This window comes from Leptodactylus fuscus, chromosome 1 (assembly GCF_031893055.1).
Source record: "Leptodactylus fuscus isolate aLepFus1 chromosome 1, aLepFus1.hap2, whole genome shotgun sequence".
NCBI lineage: Eukaryota > Metazoa > Chordata > Amphibia > Anura > Leptodactylidae > Leptodactylus > Leptodactylus fuscus.
In genome coordinates this window covers 286063105-286087811 of record NC_134265.1, presented here as the reverse complement: position 1 = coordinate 286087811, position 24707 = coordinate 286063105, and the positions used below count along the sequence as shown (strand labels likewise).

The 24707-nt window shown below is 39.9% G+C and overlaps 1 protein-coding gene across 1 annotated transcript in view; it reads left to right on the top strand.

Annotated features, from left to right (window-relative positions):
* DCHS2 (dachsous cadherin-related 2) overlaps positions 1-24707 on the top strand; it is a 198875-nt gene that overhangs the window by 118111 nt on the left and 56057 nt on the right. Inside the window, exons 3-4 of the mRNA XM_075287847.1 lie at positions 548-779; positions 23678-23914. Coding sequence (XP_075143948.1) covers positions 548-779; positions 23678-23914 — 469 coding nt within the window. The remainder of the gene's footprint in view (positions 1-547; positions 780-23677; positions 23915-24707) is intronic.

Here is a 24707-nt window from a genome sequence, read left to right as displayed (position 1 = left end):
GATTGAATACCTCAATTACCCTGTGAGCTGCCTATAAATATGTACCAGTTCAGATTTTGGACTGTTTTGAACAAGAGGTCTAAAGGCCTAAGAACAACTCCTGTGGTTGTGATAAGAGCTGCATTCATGAATATGAGGTTTACAGGGCAGGACGTATCATTGGCACAGTAAGTCTAGGCCTAAAGGTAGCCCTGGGGCGATGCCATCTGCTAATGGAAAGTCTACAAGTATTGTATGTAGTCTGAACTCATCTATTGTAAATATGCAAATCTTATGAAATATTCTGCAATATTCAGCTTTATTTTCCAAGATCAGGCAAACACTATAAAGTCATAAATGCTCTAGACGGTCTGTACTGAACTTGGTGACTTGACGTTCAATGAGAAGCCATTGTTGTACCTGGCAGAGAATAAGGATATGAATTTATTTTATTCACAAGTGCATAGGGCCAAAAAGTCATTTTATACTTTACATAAAATAACTAAAAACAACATTGGTCTGAGTTTTTCTAACATTGTCTTATATCTTTCATTCTTGTTTCACACAGGGCGGCCTAAGTGCTCAAGCATTTGTCAGAGTTGATATAGAAGATATCAATGACAATGCACCAGTTTTTGATCACACCAGTTATGTGACAACCATTAGTAGTCATACTCTACCAGGAACTGAGATACTTAATGTGTTGGCCACTGACAGAGATGGAGGAATATTTGGAGAAGTGTTATATGAGCTAATACCTGGAGACAAGACCCCAATATTTACTATTGACTCATCTTCAGGTAAGTGCATTCTTCTTATTACATGAGCACTGGCAACATATAATGTAGGATGGTGGAAGTGGTGAATAGTCCTCTTTAAAAAACTTGTCCATAATAAAGCCAAAACCATAAAAATGCATATTATAGACAGAGAAAAATGGTCTATGTAGCCGTCAATTATAGTATCTCCTCTCCTGTCTCAGGATAGACATGTACATATCCCAGATCTGTTTAAATTCATTTACTGCTACTGTTACAGTAAAAATATTCTGACATTGCACCTAATAAATGTATAATAAAGGTATAAACAAGGCTCAGGAAGGAAGTGTTAAATAAAAAACTAAGCATACAGAGGCACAATCTAAATTTAATTGAGGGGAAGATCAGAATGCCAGGATATGGCCATCATCTGCCATAGAAAGATGTGATATGTTCATGAGGTTTCAGAGAATCAGAACGTGGACAGGTATCCAAGCTTGACATATTGTAGAAATATTGACCTACTTTTCTTCGTTGTTTTCATTCTATTTAATCTATAATTCAATCTATGATTACAAGAGGCTGAGAACTGACAATGCTCAACCACATTATGGACTTCACGCTGGGTATAATAATAACCACCGACAAAATGTGAGACATACAACTCATATTTGATGATCCTAAAGAAACAGTGCAGATGGCAGACATATACACTGTCTACCAATAAGTATTTGGACACCTGTGGTAGAATAGAAAAACAACATTTATTCATATACAATAGTTGGTAGAACCCAGCAGATGCTTCCTTACGGATGGTGTTCATCAACACCAGATACCTGTTGAATCACCTGGTGTATGGGAGCCATCGGTTGGGTGCGGTTTCTCTGGCCAGCACTCATCGGTCTCTATCTGTCAGTTTCGGGGGTCCGCCAACTGGGGGCACATTCCGACAATCACCATTCACCTTCCACTTCGTAATCACATAGGCCACTGTTGATTTTGGATAATTCAGTTCACTTGCTATGACCCTTAAGGGTCGACCATTTCTGTGGTATCCGACAATTACTCCTTTCTTGAATTCGGACAACTTTGCACTTTGTGGCATCTTGCATGTGACTAATGCCAATGCTGTTTCCTATTTAATGGTGGAAGGTGTGACGTGCATCACGATCGCCGATATCTTTATTTGCATGGGTATCCAAATACTTATTGGTAGACAGTGTATTAACTTTCATATTTCCAGGAGGAGACAGAAATTGTTTAAGGCCCCACGTAGCGAACAGCAGCAAAAAGCGCACAAAAAAGAAACCTCTGCGGACTTTCTTCTTCAATTATAGCTATAAGGAAACCACCATCGTTTCCATAGATATAATTGACATACTGCAATTTCCAAAACCTCAATAGTTTTGGAAATCGCAGCATGGCTTCTGGGTGTATTTTTTCCATAATGTGTAGATAGGATTTGCAAGAATCCATGTTCGACCCTGGACTGTAAAGTGTTCTTAGTTTTCTCACTGCTGAATTTGAATGTGAGTTTATATATCACCATATTGTTATCATGTGAACGGGATCATAGCTAGGGTAGACCTGGCACAGCATTTGCCACAATTGCTGGGTGATTTAGAGGGTACCAGTAATAAGGTGGCAGATGTACAAGCCTCCTTTATTGGTTATTCCAGAATGTGTGCCTGGAGTGAAAGAACATATTGCTAAATTTATACCTATGACTATGGTGTTGATTTTTTAGGGAAGACAAATACAGATACATAGAGGCATTTAGGCTTCAGCAGTGGGCACATCCAGGTGTGCATCATTGTGCTGGAAAAAAGGGGACACAGTTCAGAACCCCTTCATTTTTGGGATTATGTGGATCCCTTAGGTTAGAAACTGTATCAATAATAGATGGTATATCCTAGCTATCAACTTGCTGTCACTCTGTAGGATGGAGAAAAGGTTTGCTACTCACCAACACAGAATTGGAGGGGTTGGGGGTGTTTGTTTTTTTTGTAACTGCCCCTCCAGATTATAATGCTGCTTCTGTCACTGGTGCATAATGTAGAAGGGATATTATTAGTACATCTTGGCTAAGAAAAGGTTTCTGTTCTAAGGCTCCAGAGTGTATTCAACCTGCTTCACACAGTACAGAAGACGTAATATGTTGTCATAAGTCATTTTAAAAGTCGAATAATTTTTTACGGATGCGACAATGGAAGAGATGTGTTTTCACCCACCTAAAATCAATCCCCTGTATGAGAGCGTGCTCTGTTCTTGTAAGCTAATGGCATTCATAGTTGATTTAAGCGCCTGTTTTCATTCCCATAGTTGTAGTGCTCTGAAGTCAATGTGGTGCCTTGCGGCTCTTTCAGAAGGTCTGCTAGTGGCCAAATTGCTGCAGTTGTGTGAGTGGAATAAAATTTCTAGAGTTACGATCGTCTGCCATGATAATTTCTTAGCTACGTGCATAAACTTTGAAACACTAGCAGCAGCAATGAGATCAGCAGCATTATTCACAGATGTGGATAAGAAAATCTACATGGCGAACAGCATACATTTATAATATGATAAGTATTTCTGCAGACGTGATACATGTCATGTATACTTTATCTTGTGTTATACGAGACCTATATTATGTGTGTGCACATGTAGTTTCCACCTGCCTTGTAGTTTTAGGTTAAATGTCAGGAACTAAAAATCTGTCTCTGGAAATATTGAAGTTTTCTTAAATTATTTTCTACAAATGTCGGATACAAATTTTTCCCAAAAGAGCATTTGGAGACATAAATAATATGTAACATTGAATTATTTGTACACAACTATTAATAATTGTTATGAAAAGATGAGAAAGTCCACAATGAGCATTGTTTAAGGCGAGCAGAACAACCACAGCAAGTGCAACAGCAGATTTGGAATTGGCTCAAGATTTACATCTGCGCCGCTGCACCTGGATATCTGTAAAGCATGCAGAAGTATTCACAGGCTAAGGAGTAAACACAGACAGGCAGAGAATGCTTCTTACTACACATTTACTCAGCAGGCACGTATATGTTTTTAGTTAATTTTCACATGTGACTTACTCATTATACTGATTTTCAGCTCCACCATATATACTCTACATACTGGCCATCTTATTATAGAGGACCAATTGGCTTTCCTTTTTTAGTTAAATTTTAGGTGGTCATCATAAACCAGTTTCATGGGATAAATAAATGTATCTACGTTAATATCATTGAATATGCAAAACGTAAATTAAATATCATAGTGGCTATGTAGGCTTCTGTCCTAATGCTGATGTCTTGAAGCCATGTTGTCAGAAACAGCACAGGTTCTATTGAAATCCCAGGCAGGGTCAGAACGCAGCCCTCAACTTTGGTTAATAAGGTTGAGAATAAAATATTGGAAATCATACATTTATTTGCCCCATTACTGTCTTCTTAACCAATTCTCAAAAGAGATTTTCCCAAGATTGGCCAAAATTTGCAGAATGGAAAATAATGAAATATTAAAAGATGCAGGCCTTATAAGGGATTTAGCATAGGGTGGACAAATATATCCAAGTGGGTCCTCAACAGGTATACCAATATTAGCATTATATAGTGAGCATATAGTGGTAGATACCAGGTCTACATTGGGCTCTACAGACCATTTAAATGAATGCAGTACAAAAAAAATATTGTGACTTACAGGTGGTGTACGGTATTCATTCCCAGCTCTTCCATCTGGACTGGACTACAGCCACATCGCCTAGTTGTGACTTGTCTCTGTAAAGTTTGCAACACAGACACTTCACTTGACTAGATACCCGACCCACCATCCTGCTTCTACTCCAATTTATAAAATATATAACATAAAAATCCTTTGGAAATGAATAATACATTTACATTAATAATGTCCCCATGTTCATCACTAATAAATAGTGCCCCCCAACTAAAATGCACTATGTACTCCTAAATTGTAATGCATAGAGATGAGCGAGTACTGTTCGGATCAGTTGATCCGAACAGCACACTCCATAGAAATGAATGGATGCACCTGGTACTTCCGCTTTGACGGCGGCCGGCCGCTTAATTCCCCGCGTGCCGGCTACGTCCATTCATTTCTATGCGAGCGTGCTGTTCGGATCGGCTGATCCGAACAGTACTCGCTCATCTCTAGTAATGCTCCTTTTAATAATGCCTTTGTGTGCCCACTTAAATCAGTAATGACACTGTAATTAATAATGCCCCATTCCCCAAAGATTAATTATACCTCTTAATTACCCCTTGTATTAATTATGCCCATGATATCCTGTTAAATAAATATTGCCACCTAACATATTTTCTATTAATAAGAGTGTGCAAAAAATGTATTATAACTATACTTACCTACCGCCAATCCCCAGAACAATAGAATCATGTCTGTCTTTATTTGCTTTTATTAACTCTCAGACAGTGGCGTAACTAGGAACGGCGGGACCCCATGGCGAACTTTTGACATGGGCCCCCCCCAACCAACACCGACGTCAAAGACCTCGACCGACCCCCTCCTCCGCACTCTATTATGTCCCTTAGTGGCCCCTGCACACAGTATTATGTCCCATAGTGGCCCCTGTACACAGTATAGTGTCGGCAAGTTAATAGGGCCCGTAATGGCCTATTAAAAAAAACCCAAAAAAACGCAGCGGTAGTGGCTGTCACCGGGCCCCCTAATGGCCCGGGCCCTGTGGCAGCCACCTCCGCTGCGTCTATAGTAGTTACGCCCCTGCTCTTAGACTGCAATCCACTTCAGGCCTGCAACCTACAACAGGCCGTTACCCCAGATAAGATGACAATAATAATAGATCAATAGGGGGTCAATCTCTTGCGCCTCTTTCAAGCAGCTGTTTGATGAGCCCTGGCATGTGCCCTTCATTGTTTACCAGACACAACTAGTAGTGACTGCACAGTGGGATTACCGATCACAAAAACGTCATACCATTATGTCAAACCAGGCACAGTAAATATTGAAAGTATAGAAAATCAACTTGTAATCCATATGCAAGTGAGCTGTTCACTGCACCCAGGGTGTGGAAGCATCTGCTAGAGCAACCATATTTTACTTGTGGTCATCACCCATTGCCAACCTCTAACACAAACATTGACTAGTCCCCTTGTATGTCAGCCACAGGTCAAACTCAAAACGGATGCTCTATCCCCAATGCGTCAAACAGGTCAATTGCGTACAGACTAACAGCTAACTTGGACAAAGAAGGTATGGTCACGATGTCACTGACTGTGCCTACAATAGCATACAGTACAAGTAGTTTAGAAGCAAACGTGGTGACACTACTGTAGAAGACCCCTTTAATCTCAGCCTGCTGCTAGACTTTCTACTTGATATCAGCCATGTATTTTTAGAATAAGTAATTGTCACAAGGCATCCATAACATGTGTAAGAGAAGTGGAATTGTTTTTTTTCCAAAGTTTTGGCAAAATATTAACTGGGATTCAGTGCTCATCTAAAGAGCTCCAAACCAGATGTCTTTGGTCTCATAAGCTTTTCAGATTTCCCAGTTTCTTTCATTCTTATTTTGTTTATTCTAAAACAAGTTTGTCTCCTCTGAATACCCCATCTTAAAAATATCTGAAAAAGCCAAAATATCAGTCACATAAATACATAGTGTGAATGTCATCACTAGATTCACACATTATATTGAGAAAATCCTGGAATACATGCACAATGATTTAGGCATCATCATATGCATAAATTTGGCTGTTGTCTTCTCCTTCTATGGTTATTGCATTGTAAACTATACAGGAAAGATACATTTTGTATTGTTCAAATTGGCTAAGCCTAAAATCAGACGACCAAGTTTCACTCGTGAGTGTTGGATATTCCAGCCAGAACAGTGTGCAAAAAGGGGGACTCCTAGCATTATAGTTTTCTATGGTGCTAGTAGTCCCTGCCTCCCATCAACATACTAGAGATTATAGTATAGTATAAACCTCGGTCATCTGAACCTAGGCTAGAACTTAAATTGTAGTATGCAGTGACTTGCATCGGGGCGTTTATGTAGATATTTTCTATAGCCATGTAATGAGATTTACCAATCATGACCTCTATGTGACTAGCAGAATAGTATATACTATATGTTTGTCATAAAGGGGTTGTCCAATATCAGTAATATCATTGTTATTGTTTGCAAAATTAAAAGTTTAACAGTTTTCTTTATCAATTCCTCATAGTTTTCTAGAACTGTGCTTGCTGTTATCTATTCTGCTTACTTTGAGTGGATAAAAATTATGTGGTCATGTGATGTACAGTCCATGGTCATGTGATATACAGTCCATGGTCATGTGATATACAGTTCGTGATCATGTGATATACAGTCCATGGTCATGTGCTATACAGTCCGTGGTCATTTGATATACAGTCCATGGTCATGTGATATACAGTCCATGGTCATGTGATATACAGTCCATGGTCATGTGATATACAGTCCGTGGTCATGTGATATACAGTCCGTGGTCATGTGATATACAGTCCATGGTCATGTGATATACAGTCCGTGGTCATTTGATATACAGTCCATGGTCATGTGATATACAGTCCATGGTCATGTGATATACAGTCCATGGTCATGTGATATACAGTCCGTGGTCATGTGATATACAGTCCGTGGTCATGTGATATACAGTCCATGGTCATGTGATATACAGTCCGTGGTCATGTGATGACACACAGCAGCTTGTTACCAGGCAAATATCTGATTACTGTGCTGTGACTGTAACGAGCTGTGCACCTGTGTGCTCATCACATGACCATTGACTGTCCATCACATGACCATGGACTGATTTTTAGCTACTGGAAGAAAACAAAGATATTTAGAAATTCATAAGGATTTGATGCAGAATGTATATTGGAAAATTGTATAACTTCTCTTTATGAAAACATGAACATGTATTTGTTAAAAGTGGGAACCCCTTTAAATATATTTCCAGCTATAAATACATTGTGCACATGACTTCACATGCTGCCATTTTAACCAGTAACTTTTAATAAAATCCTGGCATTGGCTTCATTACTATTGTGATCTTGAGCCCGCTGTTTATTTCCCATTTAATTACTAGCACATTGACTTTCAAAGGGAAGGCTCATTACCAGTGATACATGGTTCTGTTGCATGACTTGTACTACATTTGGTCATATTTTTACAACTATGCAAAACTAGGAAAGAAGACACATTGCCATAGTACTGACTTACATGTTTGAACATATAAAGATGTCCTCAAAATGTAGAATATAAAGAGGTAGCACAACAAAGCCTAAGAGAGCTGCGAGTGGACTGGTGTCACAAGCCAGATGTGAGAGGTCTTTTTATAGCTACAGTACAATAAGAAGTCCTAGTGTAATTCAGAATAACTCCAGCTTGCCTCTGTATCCTTGGAAGCCAATGCAGTCCTTATTCACATTTTACTATTGTCAATATATTCCAAGGTACTCTTATTACACATGTGTATCACTACAATGCCGGTACTAATAGAGGTTACAATCAGTGGCGTAACTAGGAATGGCGGGGCCCCGTGGCGAACTTTTGACATGGGGCCCCCCCGACACCGAAGATCTCGACCGAGTCCCTCCTACGCATTCCTGCGCGCTCTATTATGTCCCTTAGTGGCCCCTGCACACAGTATTATGCCCCATAGTGGCCCCTGCACACAGTATTATACCCAATAATGGCCCCTGCACACAGTATTATGTCCCTTAGTGGCCCCTACACACAGTATTATACCCAATAATGGCCCCTGCACACAGTAGTATGTCCCTTAGTGGCCCCTACACACAGTATTATCCCCCATAGTGGCTCCTGTACACAGTATTATCCCCCATAGTGGCCCCTGCACACAGTATTATCCCCCATAGTGGCCCCTGCACACAGTATTATGTCCCTTAGTGGCCCCTACAGGACTAAATACTGTCACTGCTGACCGCTATACCAGGACAAATTGTGGATAAAAAAAAATCTGGTCCTGTGCATTACAATTTAGTAACTCCATGTGCCTCATATTAATAGAAGTTAACCCCATCATCTCCCTCACATTAACCCCTGTCTGCCTCACCATAAGAGTTACTGATATGTGAGAGACATGGAGGTAATAATAAAGTATCTTCATTACTATTACCCCCAAATGTCTCACATATCAGTAACTCTTATGGTGAGGCAAACAGGGGTTAATGTGAGGGAGATGATGGGGTTAACTGCTATTACTATGAGGCACATGGAGTTACTAAAACACAAGTAATCCCCCCAAATGCCTGATAGTAATAAGTAACCCCAGTACGTACCTGTGTAGCTTCAGTTTCATTTTCCTGGAGCAGCTTCTTCCTCCAGTGCAGGACGGCAGGGATAAGCCCCGCCTCCTCCTCTCATTGGTGGGCAGAGGACAGCAGAGAAAGGGAGGGGGGAGAGAGGGGGAACGTCCTGCAGCGCTGAGAGGAGCCAGAGCTGCAGCTCCTGTGTATCAGCCATTGCTGCAGCTTCGGGGCCCCCTGTTGGTGGAAAGTATTCCACCAACAGGGGGCCCCGATCATTATACTCGGGGGTCCGAAAAGACCTCCGAGCATAATGATAGCAGCGGTAGCAGCTGTCACCGGGCCCCTAATGTCCCGGGCCCTGTGGCAGCTGCTACCGCTGCTATGGTGGTAGTTACGCCACTGGTTACAATCCAGGTTTTATAAGCACTCAGCCAGGTTGAGTAATGCTGCATCCACCAGCTGTAGATTACTTGGTGTCCCCGGCCAAGTTGAACGATAGTGACTTCTATGCTTTATGTCCGTTTACAAACACCTAAGTTATATCTGCCCAGAAAATCCCCAGCAGAAAACCAAAGCTGAGATTCACAATTCTGCTTTGGGTTTGCCAAAGGATCCCCGTGCAAATTTACCTCCTTGTAAGTGAGTGGAGTTAATCTGAAAATGCGGTCTACTGTAAAATCAATAATCCTGATTTTTTTTTTCTAGAGGATGAGCTCTTCGTATTCACTTACTTTGGCCATGAAATGTCAGGATTTAGGAACTGCATCTAAGTTCTGAAGTGTGAACATATCCTAAAAGTGACTACAAACTATAAAAACTGTCGAAAAGCATAGCAACCAATCACAGCACAGCTTATATTATTCAGAGATAGAATACAAATTGAAATTTGCATTGTGATTGGTTGCTATAGGCAACTAATACAATTTTGTTGTCAGGCAGTTTTAATAAATCTGGCCCCATGTCCACTGTAATTAATGTATAGTAGTGCAGTGTACGGTAGTATACAATGTACTGCATGCTATCACTGATGTCATATTAGTGATGTGTCTAAAGTACTTGTTCTGCTGTGTGGCCGTAGATGTCCCATTATTAATGGCCCTATAATATTACAGTCCCAGTTAGTAATGGACAAAATAGTCACAGTGTCCATAGTTACTGCACTAATCCGAATTCCTTTGTCTATAGATGACTTTCACAGTTGTTCTTCATTGCCAAAGACAGACAGATAGCAGATCATAAAAGTGTCATCATCTGTGATTCTCCGAAGGATTAAAGGGAGTCTATCACATCCCTCAAGTATATTCAGCTGTCACCACTGCATTATAAAGTACATTACAGTGATAAAAAATCCCATACCTTTGTTACAAATGTTACTTTTTTTAGATTTGGAGAAAAACAACTTTGATGTCTTCTACAAATTAGACTGTTGGAGCACTGGGGGCGGGCCTTCAGCATCCTGGAGCACTGTTCTTGCCACTCAGACCATTTTCTGTCTACAACACCCCACGCAGTGAGAGTTGCTCCTCCCACTGCTATGACATCAGATAGATAGATAGTCTTCTCTTCCCTTTCTCTCCACCCTTATCTCCCCACCAAGGGTATGGTATATGGTACATAGCTTGTTCACACAGTTCTATGTAGCCTGTGGTTCTTTTATCTGTGCATGAGTGACTGGTCATCTGACTAGTCAATGGCTAATCTATGCTAATGTATGTAGAAATCTTCACTGATTCCTGCCCCCACCCCACCACCCCTACCCAGTTGGCACATGACATGGACAACTTTCTTTGTGTACAATTTGCTCTTTGTGGCAATCTATATGGACATGTCTTCATTGTATGTGCTTCTGATTGGCTGAAACTTAGCCATATATTGTAAGATCTGCAATTCTGATTGGATGAAGCTTAGCTGTACATTGCAATAGTTGATATTATAAAATAAATGAAATTCTGAGGAGGATCAGAAGAGGATCACACATGCCAGAGTGTGCTGAGTCTTGTATCTATCCAGCTGGAAATATCCTGACTCCTACATGATGCTTAAAGGGGTATTCCCATAACTCTTGTTCTGCAGACTGCAGGCTCTGTACTCTCTTCACTTCCTGGTTTTCTTGGCACATTGGTGGGCGGGGTTTCACTTGCTCTGCTATGTGCTATGTTTGCAGTCAGTAATAAGGGATTGTATGTAAATGCAGTACCACAGTAAACCGGATGATAAGTGGAAGAGCAGGAGATAATCCCAGATCTCTCACCTCCCCCCTCCCTTATCTGAGGAGTTCTGTTGCTTGTCAGACATATTCAGCTCAGAGCTGCTGCTGAGCACTCAGCCCCTCCTTCCCCCCCTGAGAGACTGAGCAGATAAGCCCGTGGTCAGGGGCCCGTGGTCATAGAAATGCATGTAAACAATGAAGTGAATAAATTAAGATAGCTGCCAAAACAAAGCAGTTTTGATAAAGCAATGTATTTATAAAAAGTCTTAAATGCAAATAAACTAGCAGTATAGATAGGATCCTTGCTATGGGACAAGCCCTTTAAACCCCTTTAACCCCTTGGAGCATCAAAGACAACAAGTTGGAATACCAATATTTGGGATCAAAATGAAATATTACTACAACAATTTCAAAGTGTTTTTTCTCCAAATCTACCAAAGTGACATATATAACAAAGGTATATTAATACTGTGATAAGCTCTGTAACACGGAGGTGGCTGCTGAATATGCTTGGGGGTCTGATAGACTCCCGTTATAGCATTAGCAGTCAGACCACCTGCTTGAGAGAGGAATGAAAACAGTTAATGAAGGCTGGATATGGAAAGTGTTGAACCAAATGATAAGTATCGTAAGGTACAAGTCACTGCTAAAAGTCACTGGCGATTGGGCATGCTCAAGAGATAATAGTCACAAGGACAGGACAAAACCAGATGGAAAAAACCACCTTACCCAGTGAATACATCAACGTATTATCCAGAGAACCTGCCATAGAAATAAGGACTCCCTTCTGAAAAGCATCTTCGGCAGCTAAAGCAATGACTGGGCAATCTGGAGTCTTTGAAAAGGAGGGGAAGACAAATAAATGCCTCGTAGGAAACATAAAAGACTCAATATTTTTATTTGTACATCTTTTACATCAAAATATGAAACACAATAAGATTAGTGAAGATGGGATAACATAGTAAGTGTTTTTCTTTTTAGTTTTAGTACCCATTAAAATGACAAACTCTTGGCAGTTTTTGTAAATAGATCGGTTATGAAAGGGACTTTAGTATGTTGTATTTCACAGGTGCTGCAGGTACTTTAAATGGCTAACTTTGTTATTTTGATCTTGCCTCCTTCTTTAAAGTGGTTTTCTAGGATAAAGATATTGATAAGCTATCCTTAGGATAGGTCTTCAATATTAGATCAGTGGGAGTCCACTTGTTCCCCCTTTGATCAAATGTTCACAGCGGCCCCTAATACTAACACCATCAACGGAGCTGTAAGCATAGCCTGTGTATTCCCCCAAGCTGAGTGATCGCAACTCTGCCCCTGTAAGGATGGGTCAGCAGTATCTTTAACCTAGAAAACCACTTTACACTCTTCTGAATGAATTTATACTTAAACTAAAAAAGTCCTCTTATTTTATTAAGTGTACCAGTAGTGAAATGCCAACATGCTTTTCCAGCATTTACTATAGCCATGATTTACAAGAAGTGAAAAGTCCCAATGCTTCTTCAAGGTCACAGCCATGGCCTAAAGTTTTGTGACTGACACAAGTTTTAGTTTTCACAAAAGTTTGCTGTTGGATATCAACTTCTGAGCTAAATCCTGACTGATGACAACCCATTCTGGCCTTAGCAGTGCTTGAAGTTTACTACACTTTATGTGTTTTTGGTTGTTCACAAGCTTTGAGAATTGACCACAGGTTTTCTGTGGAATTTAAATCTGGGAAGTTTGATGACCATGGACCCAAACTTTCAATGTTTTGTTCACTGAGACACTTAATTATCACTTTGGCCTTGTAATGGTGCTCCATCATGCTGAAAAAAAGAAAGTGCTCCTGGATCATTGAGGGAGGTTGCTCTTGAAGACTGTTAGGTGTCAGCGTTCTTAGGTATGGGTGAACAAACCGATTCAGATAGAGCCAGATTCACCCCAAGTATTCCAAAAGTTTTGTGTTCAGCCCAAACCCTAAACTTCTAATGTTAATCACCCACAAAACACTATTATAGTCTGATTATAGTATAATAAGAGGAGGTCAATGGTTAAAGCATGAAGACATTGGCACATCACCTTGGATTAAGTCTTAGTGGTGAACTCCGGGTGTGTGAAGTCAGTCAGAGCCTAAAAGAAATCTGAAGAGGACATTGGAGGCCGCAAAGATGCCCAGGGGTGGGGAGACAAGGTGAGTATAACTAGTTTTTATTTGTATTTAACCCCCCTGGGCCTTCATTTATAATACTCTGTGTACTTCTGGTTCATGCTGAACAATTTGTGGCTCGAAATGAACCAGAGAGACCTCACAAATCTTCATTGAAACGAGGTTCATCCATCTCTAGTCTTAAACTGACGGTAGCACTCAACTTTTCTTCTTTAGACAATCATTGTTCCAGAATCGACAGATTGACATGAAGTACAGGGACTGGACTGCAATGGACTTTGGTAAAGTTAATTTCTGTGATGAAGCCCACTTCAAGTTGTATGGGAATGATTGTGAAAAATAAAATTTATATGGGTCTTCAAACCTTTGGCCACGACTGCAGACCACAACATAGTCTGAGCTCCAGAGGACCATTCTAGGCAAGGCTGATGCAACACTGTGTTCTACCTAGTGCTGGCCCTCTGAGGGTGGTGCATAGCACAGGAAATTTACTCAAGACCTGTCCCCTCAGGGTGCCCAAAATCCATAATACATAATCTTTTTCCATTCTAAATATCTTCCTATTAAGTTTGTAAAGTGTTACTGACACGTCGATGAACAAAAGCTGGATTTCTGCTTCTGGCTTCAGGCTTGAGGCTTATCCATTGCGATAGATCTGTTCAGGTTAGGTGGTGTCCCTAGAAACATGCCCAAAGCTAAGGTTTAAAAGCTGTTTTCGGAGATTGCTATTTTAAGAGAATAACTATGTATGTATTCTGCTTGTGTGACCTTTATGTACTTTAGGTGCAAGCAGTTTTCCAACACTAGCTTATTTTCAAAGCATTTGGACACAGAGAGAACAAATTGTACCAGATTTTGTAAGCAGTAGTTACATCAAATACAACAAAGACAAGGTCTTCTGGGAGAGCTTTAAACAGCTGTGAGCCTATCCAGTATAGACAGTGACCTCTCTATTGTATTGACTCGTGTCACGATGTTTGCTTATACAGTCTTACTACCTGTGACATGTATGGAACTAGTTCTGTTATTCCTATCTTAACAGACCACAGTCATTTATCAAGGTAATGCGTCATTTATGATTTAAGGAAAGGTTAAAGATGTAATGTGGAAACAAGGTGCAACCTAAATCCCTGGTTACTTTATACAACTGTTAAGAGGCACTTGTCTTACTTCAGACAAAGCATTTCAATGCACTTCTCCCCAAAATGTGATAGAGAGAGCAATGGTTTAGGTATATCCGTGGGAATGGCTTGACTGAGTATGATAATTTCATGTGATGGTCTGATGGTTTGTGCAGAAACGTTACATCATGGGAAAGGTAAATAGTGCAATTGATAGAATAAACAGGATACATCACGAGCATGGAAATATGATTGTTATGGGAAACCTATTAAGTCTCAATTAAATTCCAGTTACACATAAAATGCAAGAGGATCTTGTTCTGATCAGTGTCTTTAGACATTAAACACCTGGATACTTATATATGGAGATGAAATGACAGATTGTAACATAACTAACTTCTATAGGGGGGCCCAGCATATGCAGTCTTGTAGGTGACTGTAAATTGATATTCAGTGCTTCAAGCTAGTTTCAGTATTGGATATCATCCTGCAATATACATATTTATAGACATGTAGCTAGAACAAGAAACCTCATACATTCTTACATCACTTCTTAAGAGAAAAGAAGGCCATTGCTTGATGGGGGAGTTTGGAGGCATCAATCCGTCTTACTGCAGCCTATTGAGAAAGTCTGCAGTACTGCTGTCAAGGCAATAGTGAAGACATACTGACAAATTGTAGTGCAACAGATTTCCATTGTCTACGGTTATTAAGGGAGTTGTGATACCAAGTCACAGCCATAATGGCATATATGGTACTCTGTGTAAAGAGTGAAGGAGATATAGTGATCCAGGATCGGTGTTCATTGTGCTGGTCAGCTGTGGTTTGGGACTCATACCCCCATCAATCCAATATTAATGTCCTAACCTTAAAAGTGATCATCAATACTACAGGTTAAGGAAATTCTTAAGGATCCATTCATATGATAAGTCCATTTTGAGGGCTATAAATAAATGGACTTTGTACATCTTAGTGTATTTCCATTTATGATCCACATCCGTGCGCCATTTTGGGGGTTTGAAAAAAAAAATGATGCTGCCTTATTCATTTTCAACATCTGAAACAATACGTCAACAACAATAAGTCAATGAGAAAATGGGAAAAAACACGCATAGCACATGGATGACATTCGTGTGCTGTTCATCTTTTGACTTGCATGGCCTAAATGAGTAGCGGAAAAAGAAAAAAATTGTGCACGAATGTCTCAGTTTTCATGGTCTGTACGAAAAAAAACCCAAATGTGTGAATAGCTCTATTCAGTGTAATGGGACCATGTGCTGTCCATATGCAGCACTCGCACCAAAAATTCCTTAGTGTGAAATAGTCCTAAGCCTGATAAGTGTATTTCATGTCTGTATTTGGAAGGTCCTGAATGTAGAGGTGATACCTCTGTATTTAAAGGGGCTATCATGAGACACTTTTCTACTCATTTCCTCCAGGCTTCTTTATGTGCTGAATCTTGGGATTCTGGGTTGGTTCTGACATTGGCCCATTGACCATAACCCTCCTCTGGCACGCGCGTCTCTCCTTCTCCTTTCCGTGTTCACAACAATACTAGACAGGCCCATGGACAAGAATGGTGTTGTTCTTAGTAAAATTTAGACTCGTTAAATTATTCAGAAACCAATGTCTTTCTAATTTTCAACACTTTTATTGAATAAGAGAATTCGTGTGGTTTCTACAGAGCACTTTTCACACACAAGACTCACAATGGTGACTAATCCAAATAAACCGTCCCGGTTTTCTAGCCCAATGTAATAATGTTTCCAACTGTATATTGATAAAAGTTGTAAAAATATTTCACTATACTGGGAACCAGACTATTGTTTACTCAAGAAGTTTATGGATCCAAGGACCCTGATATCTGACCTTACAAATTAGCAGAGAGCAGCAAAGTGAATGCGGTATTCCACGCTCTCCAGACAGTGGTCTCTAGTGTGCAGTCACTCAGGCATCTTGAGAACATTTTATAACAATTGGCTAGTTCATCGTAGCCTATGTGTTTGATGCATAAAAACTTTGAAACAAACACATTGGCTTATTTCTATGTTACTTTTGTTAATGGTGTGCTATAATAAGATTGCTTGGCACGGCATGACACGTTTAAATATTTGAGTTATATATAAACCTTTGTGGTGGATATGTTTTGTAGCTAAACTTAACTCAAAACTTGAGTGCTTGATCCTGCTTGTTTTTCCATTAGGCAAAAATATGATGTATTTAATAAGAACCATGTGAAGACGTTAGACGATAGCTGCATGACTTTGGTTGCCGTTCAAATACGCCGAAAAACATGCTGTTTTATATTATTTCATCAAAGGTACAAATAAGCTTCTGACCTTGGGCATGTTTATATATTTGCTTCGAAAACCACCCAACTGTTTTCTCATTGTCACAAATATTACATATCACGTCTGGTAGGGGGGAAAAAAAATCCTGACTTGTTTACCTGGCTAAATTAACTTTTTATTGCGGAGTGATTGGGAAAGGGAATTACGGAATAAAACACAAACAACACGTAGCACTTAGGAACATCAAAACACTACTTTCTGCATCCTCGCTTAACATAATCTATGGAATGCTGATTGTCAATTAGCAAAAAGTTGCGGCATCCATGTGTACGTCTGATTAAAAAGCATGACAATTATACCGCTTAATTAACACAGGTAGGAAAAAACAGCAACATTGCAATAACAACTAGCTCGATGCCGGCTGCTTACTGGAAAAAATAGCTTTAATTACAAGATCAAGAGGTTTTTTCAGTTCATTTCATCCCGATTCTGAATATTACATCTAATATTTTACAGTGACAGAAAGTTATACATACAATACATCTTTTTACTCAAACATGAAACAGATGTTTGTTTGCTTTGTTGAATTGCAAATTTTTTGACGTTTCTATTTTGGGACTTTTTGGAATGAACGTCTCAGCCTATACATGAATTCACTTGTAAGGCTGGAGGTAGAAGAATGTTCCCTTATGTGCCCCTTAGTTTTCTTCTTTTGTTAAATAACACACAATTAAACATTGTACAGAAAATAAATACACATATTTGGAGCGTATAAACACGGTTAATTCGCCTCAGAATACAGTCTCAGGCCACAAGGTCCCATATCCTTTCTGTAAACAGTCTGACACGACCTGAATCCTTCTCTGTGAACTGAGGCATCAGACATTGGAAATATGGATCTAAAACTGAAAGGTCAAAGGAAATAAGTGATAAGGGGTTATGATATGATTTTAGGTGGCAGGTGACAAGTCTCCATTGTGCTACTGTAGCGTCCATGTAACATCATTTGGATCCTCGGCTAATAGTACTATGGGATGTTAATATAAGTGCCGACATGATGGCAATATAAGATCTTCATGGCCAGAACTTCTTCAATATAGCCGATGACCTCAGTATAATGCGTGGTCTCCGCATGAGTAATGTGGAGAGGAAAGTAGTTCATGATCTATTTTTATCTCCACATGACTCGTGCAGACAGCGCATGAAAAACAAATGGACCCCATGGGGTCCATGTGCTTTCATAAGCTCACCGCTTGTCAATGAGTTTGGTATTCCGTTGGGGGGGTCCCCAAGCCGACTCCCCGAACGGAACATACAAATGTGAATCAAGCCTTATGGTTCAATCTCCCTGGGAAATTCATTGTACTTTAATAGTACATACAAATAGAAAAATTCCATAGAAAGCCAAGATAAACACTACATTAAGGTTAAATCATATCTTTTTTCAGACATGGTCACTTTAAACAAGGACATACCTAAGATAACAAGATAAACTCTACTGGGAATTGAAGCATCAACTACACAGCTCCTAGATAATAGGACTTCAAAGATTGGGTCTGTATAAGGTACATCCAGCTTAGGGATAGACAAAAGGATATTTAAGAGAATTTTGATAAACTATGGGGGGGAGTTTATTAAGGCTGGCGTATCTTGACAGGCCTAGATTACTAAGAGCTGTTGTGAATGTTGGAGGGTCCCGTGAATCTGAACTCAAATCTACACCAGCCAGTGGCGTATAACTCAGAACAGTTTTCTGGCCTGATTTATAGCAAATGTGATGTCCCAGGGCAATCCTTCCCTGGCCCACTTAAACTGAAAACTTTTTTCTGCAATGTGTTTTTCTCCACTACATTTTTGCAAAAGACAAAAACGTTGCATTTCTGCAACATGAAGCCTTTGCCTTAAACAGATCACCTCTTTGGCATTGCCATTTTTGTTTTAGCAAACATATCTTGGCGCCACTGCATTTCATTGTGGTGGATTAGAGTGTGACACTTTAATATACACACAGTATGTAGCTGGGATTATATTTTTCCCACAATCCCACATCCAACATCCAAAAAAAACCAAGATAAATATTGGTGGAAGGTAAAATTTTGCAATTCTTTAGGATCACACAAGGTGTTCACAGTCCCTAAAGTCCAGTTCCCACTGTGTATACGGAGCAGTGGCGTAACTAGGAACTTTTGACATGGCCCCCCCCCCGACCGACACCGACGCCGAAGACCTCGACCGAACCCCTCCTCCGCATTCCTGCGCGTTTTATTATCCCCCATAGTGGGCCCTGCACACAGTATTATCCCCCACAGTGGCCCCTGCACACAGTATTATCCCCCATAGTGGCCCCTGCATTCAGTATTATCCCCCATAGTGGCCCCTGCAAACAGTATTATCCCCCATAGTGGCCCCTGCATCCAGTATTATCCCCCATAGTGGCCCCTGCATCCAGTATTATCCCCCATAGTGGCCCCTGCACACAGTATTATCCCCAATAGTGGCCCCTCCACACAGTATTATCCCCCATAGTGTCCCCTGCACACAGTATTATGTCCCACTGTGGACACCCATAAACAATTATTATACTCTGGGGTCTTTTCAGACCCCAGAGTATAATAATCGGAGACCCGGGGGAATAAAAACATAAAAAACTGCTGTTTCTTACCTGTCCCCCGGGTCCTACGCTGTTGGCCTCTGCTGCCGTCCTTCTGCAATGATGTCGGACATCACATGACCAAGGACGCAGGCCGGGTTCATGTGGCGTCAGAGACGTCAGACAACAAGGAAGGAGGCCTGGCAGGATTGTGGAGAGGTAAGTAACAGTGTTTTTTATGTTTCTTACCTCTCGCGGTCCACCGATCATTATACTCAGGGGTCCAAAAAGACCCCCGAGTATAATGATAGCAGCGGTAGCGACTGTCACCAGGCCCCTAATGTCCCGGGCCCTGTGGCAGATGCCTCTACTGCTATGGCGGTAGTTATGCCACTGATACGGAGGTGTCTTTAGCACCTATAGGTATAAGTGTATATAGGCAACTGTAAATACCCCATGTGCTGGCTTTTCATAGGTGGATAAAGTGGAAATTGTCATCCATCTGTAAAACATTCACAATAAAGGTTTGACAGCCATTTTATAGCAAATGCAAAATATACTTTTGGCTGCAAAAAGGTGATAAAAAGAAAATAAAGTGGTGTAAATGTTCTCATGTGCTAGAATGTGAATGAACTAATCCTAAACAACATTCATTACTGCTTGATCACGATCCCTTAATAAATCTACATTCTTATTTTTCAATAAACCTATATTCTTATTTGTTAACAAATCTACGTTCTTATTTTTAACATTTTGTGCTCCCATCCTACGTAGGATTACCATTTTCATTCATTATTGTTAGATATTATTGGAGACCTCATTTTGTGGCATTGCATTCTTCACCAAACATTTGAGCTCATTTTATTCATGTTTGTCTTATTTGTTAAACCTAATTTATTTTGACCTTCGGAAAGGTTACGTTCTTCTAAAAGCAGCATTAGAAATCTGCCATACATGGTCTTATAAATGACTAATCCGGTTCTGTTTATCTCCATCTTAAAGATTTTAAAATAATTTGTCTGGTAGATTTTAAGGTTAGTTTGGGTAACAAACTGCTCGCCCCACTTGGCCATCTGCCTCCTGTCTGATTTACTTCTGGCTACTTAGCAGCCGTAGCAACATGCTATATGGAGTGGCTAAGAGACACCACTTTATTATAGCATTACATATATTTCTCAAGTAAAATTATACAAGTGCATCTTGTAGCAATTGCATTTCCTTTGACCCCGCAGGAGACGGCTTATAAATCACAGTTAAGTGAATTTACACTTGTTTTAGAAACATATTTTACAGTTCCATTTGCAAGGCTTGACATATTGGAGCTAGGCCCACAGGAGAGACAGCTAAAAGGTTAATTGGACAATTACTGCACTGTACTAAGTCATCTTCAGCTTGTCCTGACACTTCAAATTCATTTTGTTCCATTTTTAGACCTTAGACATATTTCCTAAAATACGTTGTCAGTAGAGGAACCATTTTAACTGTGAACATGCTATTTTTGAAAAGTTTCTAAGCTAGAAATACAGGTTGACCTAAATTAGAAGATATCTGAAGACAGTCAATAAAATATATATGTGTGTCAATAGCCATTACTCTTCTTTTAAGGTGCAGATAGATAGATAGATAGATAGATAGATAGATAGATAGATAGATAAATAGATAGTGTTTGTGTGCTTTAAGATAAGAGATAAAATGCGATAATCCTTTAAAAGTCCCATAATGGGGAAATTCAGTGTGTTACAGCAGCATGGATAATACAGTAATATATTACAAGAAAGAACAAATACAAGCTCAGAATAGCAGATAGAAAAGATACTAGGAGTCATAGCAACTAAGAAGAAAAAAGAAAGACTTCAGGATTATTTAGTTCTCTGTGCGGAGTGATTTCCGCTTAGCGTGATGATTATACAGCCTGACTGCAGTTGGGAGTGTGGATATCTGAGAGTGCTCCATCTCACACTTGAGGTTAAGCAGTCGGTCACTTACAGTGCTGCCAAGTGCTATCACGGTCTCATACATAGGATGGGAGTTATTCTCCAGCATGGAGGTCACCACGGACAGTGTCCTTCTGTCACCCACTACCTGTACTAGGTCCAAGGGGCTCCCCAGGACAGAGCTGGCCCTTCTAACCTTCTATAATGTGAGCACTAATTAACACACTACAGCAGTCATAATGTCACACAGAAGGACTCATTTCACAGTGGAAAAATTGAGCAAAGTTGAAAGTATAGCATGAGGAGGGAAACCCATAAGGGGGTTCATCGCTGATATTATGGTGCACATTCATTTAGCGCCTTGCTTAACACTTTATGAGAATGTGGGCAGAGTGGGGTAGAGATTGGGCTGGGATGCTTCCGTCCAACATGAAATCTGCACCAGTTCCTGACTGCCATAGATTTCCATTCTGACGTAGGGGCCCTTTATTGAGGATGGTGCACGATACGCCAGTCATAATAAATTGGTCCCAATGACTACAGATTACCGCTGTTCTCCATTTTTTTTTTTTTGTCCATCCCTTATTTCTTCTATCATAGTGTTACCTTGATGAAATAGCAGAAACATCTTGAACTCCACAAAAGTATTCTCCATTTTCAGGGGCCACACGGTGGCTCAGTGGTTAGCACTGTAGCCTTGCTGGGTCCTGGTGTTCAAATCCTGCCAAGGGCAAAAAAACATCTGCAAGGAGTTGCAAGTTTGTATGTTCTCCCCGTGTTTGCATGGATTTCCATCCCATATTAAAAAAAGACATACTGATAGGAGAAAAAATGTACATTGTGGGGTTCACCATCTGCATAAGAAAAAAAAGAGTATTCTCTATATTCTTATATACCAGTATATTTTCATTTACAGACTTTAATTTTTTTAAAGTTCCCTTATTTCTCTCCAGTTTACTAGAAAAGTCTAAAAATATATCTACTTATATTTTGGCAAGTTCCTTTTTGTTTCTCTCTAGCCCAACTATCCCATCTTTCTAAAATGGATGCATTGCTTCAGGATGAGGCCGAGCAGACATAACTCTGAATGGGCAGGAGGAACCTACACAGGGAACATAATTATTAAACATGGGTCCTTGGTGTCCAAGGACCCATGTTTAATAATTATGTCCATTATGTCCGTTTTTGCCCAAAGCAAGACAATGGTAGAAAATAAAAACCTGTACTGACATTGAATGTATGGTAACCATGAATCTGCACCCATGGGTACCATTATTTATAACACAAGTTTAGTTGCAGAAGGAAAACTTACCAAAAAGTGACACAGAAGAATTTTAAGGATTTTATAGGATTGCTCCAGGCATTGACAGCAAAGAAAGTCTAAACACACTTCCTGTCTTATGAGCATCTTAAAGGAACACCCCTGTGACTATTTTGACTCTGACATCCCCTCAATAATAGCCTACTTGCAATGTCTTTCCTTATCATACTTTCAGCTTCTTTTATAAGTCACATGACCACAGTATGACCTTTTTTTGTAGCATGGATTGCTGTGTCAGCAGGAGGTCTCTCTCTGCTGCTGGTAGATACTACTGAGAACTACAATGTGACTTTAGATTCATCAAAGTCACACAACCCTACTCCTTTTCTCTACCTCTTCTGTCATAATGTTTCCCTGCTCCTCCTCTGCCTCTCACATATGTTCTCTATAGCGCCCCTCTCTCTGCTTCTTATAGCCCCCTCTCTGATATACAGCCCATAGTTCTCCATTATCTCACAGTTAGCTCCCCATGTCCCTATTACATTTCCTAGTGTTTTCAGCAGGAGTTGGTCCAGCTTTACAAGGACATGTGGTGGCATTATTCTCACAGTCTTCAGTCCTGGAAGTTATATTGCATTATGAGCTCTGTGGTATTTGGCAGCAACAAGATATTTACATGGGTACAGGTACTAGACAAGGGTAACAAGATCATCCATGGTAGATTTAGAATCTATTTCAATAAATACCCTTCATGGCAAAAAAACAACAAAAATCACTGGAGTACCGCTTTAAGCTGATTATTTCCCTTCTGCTTTACACTGCAGCTGTTTTAGATGAATATGAATCCAGCATAACCTTATATGTAGATATGATGTCAATATATAGCAAGGATATAATTATTGTAAACTATTAGAAACTAAACCACTTGTGAGGAAATTAACACTCTAAGGTACTGAATGAGATATGCTAAAGTATTCCTTTAAGTTTTAGCAATCTTGATAGATACAAAGATAGATACAAAATATACTGTATTAGGATTGAATTTTCTTCAAGCAGTATTACTTGTAAAAACCTTTGTAATATTTCATGTAATTGAATGTTATTTTTGCATCTTAAGGAATGATCTATTTGATTGCTGATCTTAATCATCTGGAAGATTTGCAAGTGACCTTCTCCGTATGTGCCCGAGACAAAGGTGGCCTGACATCTGCAGTGAATGCATCCATAACTGTTAACATACAGAAGACGACAGTTGCACCGCCAATATTCGAAAAATCCCGCTACATATTTGTCATATCAGAGGATGTTCCAAATGGCAGCGCTGTTGGTACCGTCAAAGCTAGAGAACCTCTAAGTAAGTACAGATTTCATTTGTTTGGGACGGTGTGTTGTTAAACTTTATCTAGTTAAACATTTTTTGCAAGTTAAAAGTCCAGTTAAATGCAGAAGTTTGCCAAATATTGCCAAAATTGTATAGGGTAACTGTGTTTGTTTTAACTACAGAGAGACCAAACTTATTCTACCGTACTCTGTTCTGGTGGCCATTTATTTTACAAGATCTGCTCTGATAATGTCACTTTGCGATAGCTCTTAAGCAAATAATGTCCAATGGTCACTTTATGTTCAGGGTATGCTAAGAAATTAACAACTAGTTTTTTGTTCATGAGAAGCATATAATAGTCAAGCTAAACATTTTGGGTGAGGCCACATGTTACGGAAGTGTTGCATAAACACATTTGAAAAAACAGCGCTTTACTGTCCCAGCAAAGTGAATGAGGTTGTATTTAGTCTAATGTTCTCCAGAGACATATGGAGGAGGTCTAGATCCAAGCATTCTTGCTATGACTTTTTAGTTGTAATTGGCTTTGTGTGGCCTAACAGCATTCTCTGCTTTATACACTTCCTACCTGTAAGGATCTAATGACAATACGGTTTTCAGACCCCCAAGTATAATGATCACAGACCCAGGGGAGGTGAGAGAACATTTAAAAAAAACACTGTTACTTACCTCTCTTGCACTTCAGCAGGCTTCAGGCCTATTTGGTGACATCACAGACATCACATGGCCCAGTCCAGCGTCATTATGCATCGTGACGCCAGCCTGGGTCAAGTTACATCTGGTCCAACATTGAAGAGATCTGTGTGAG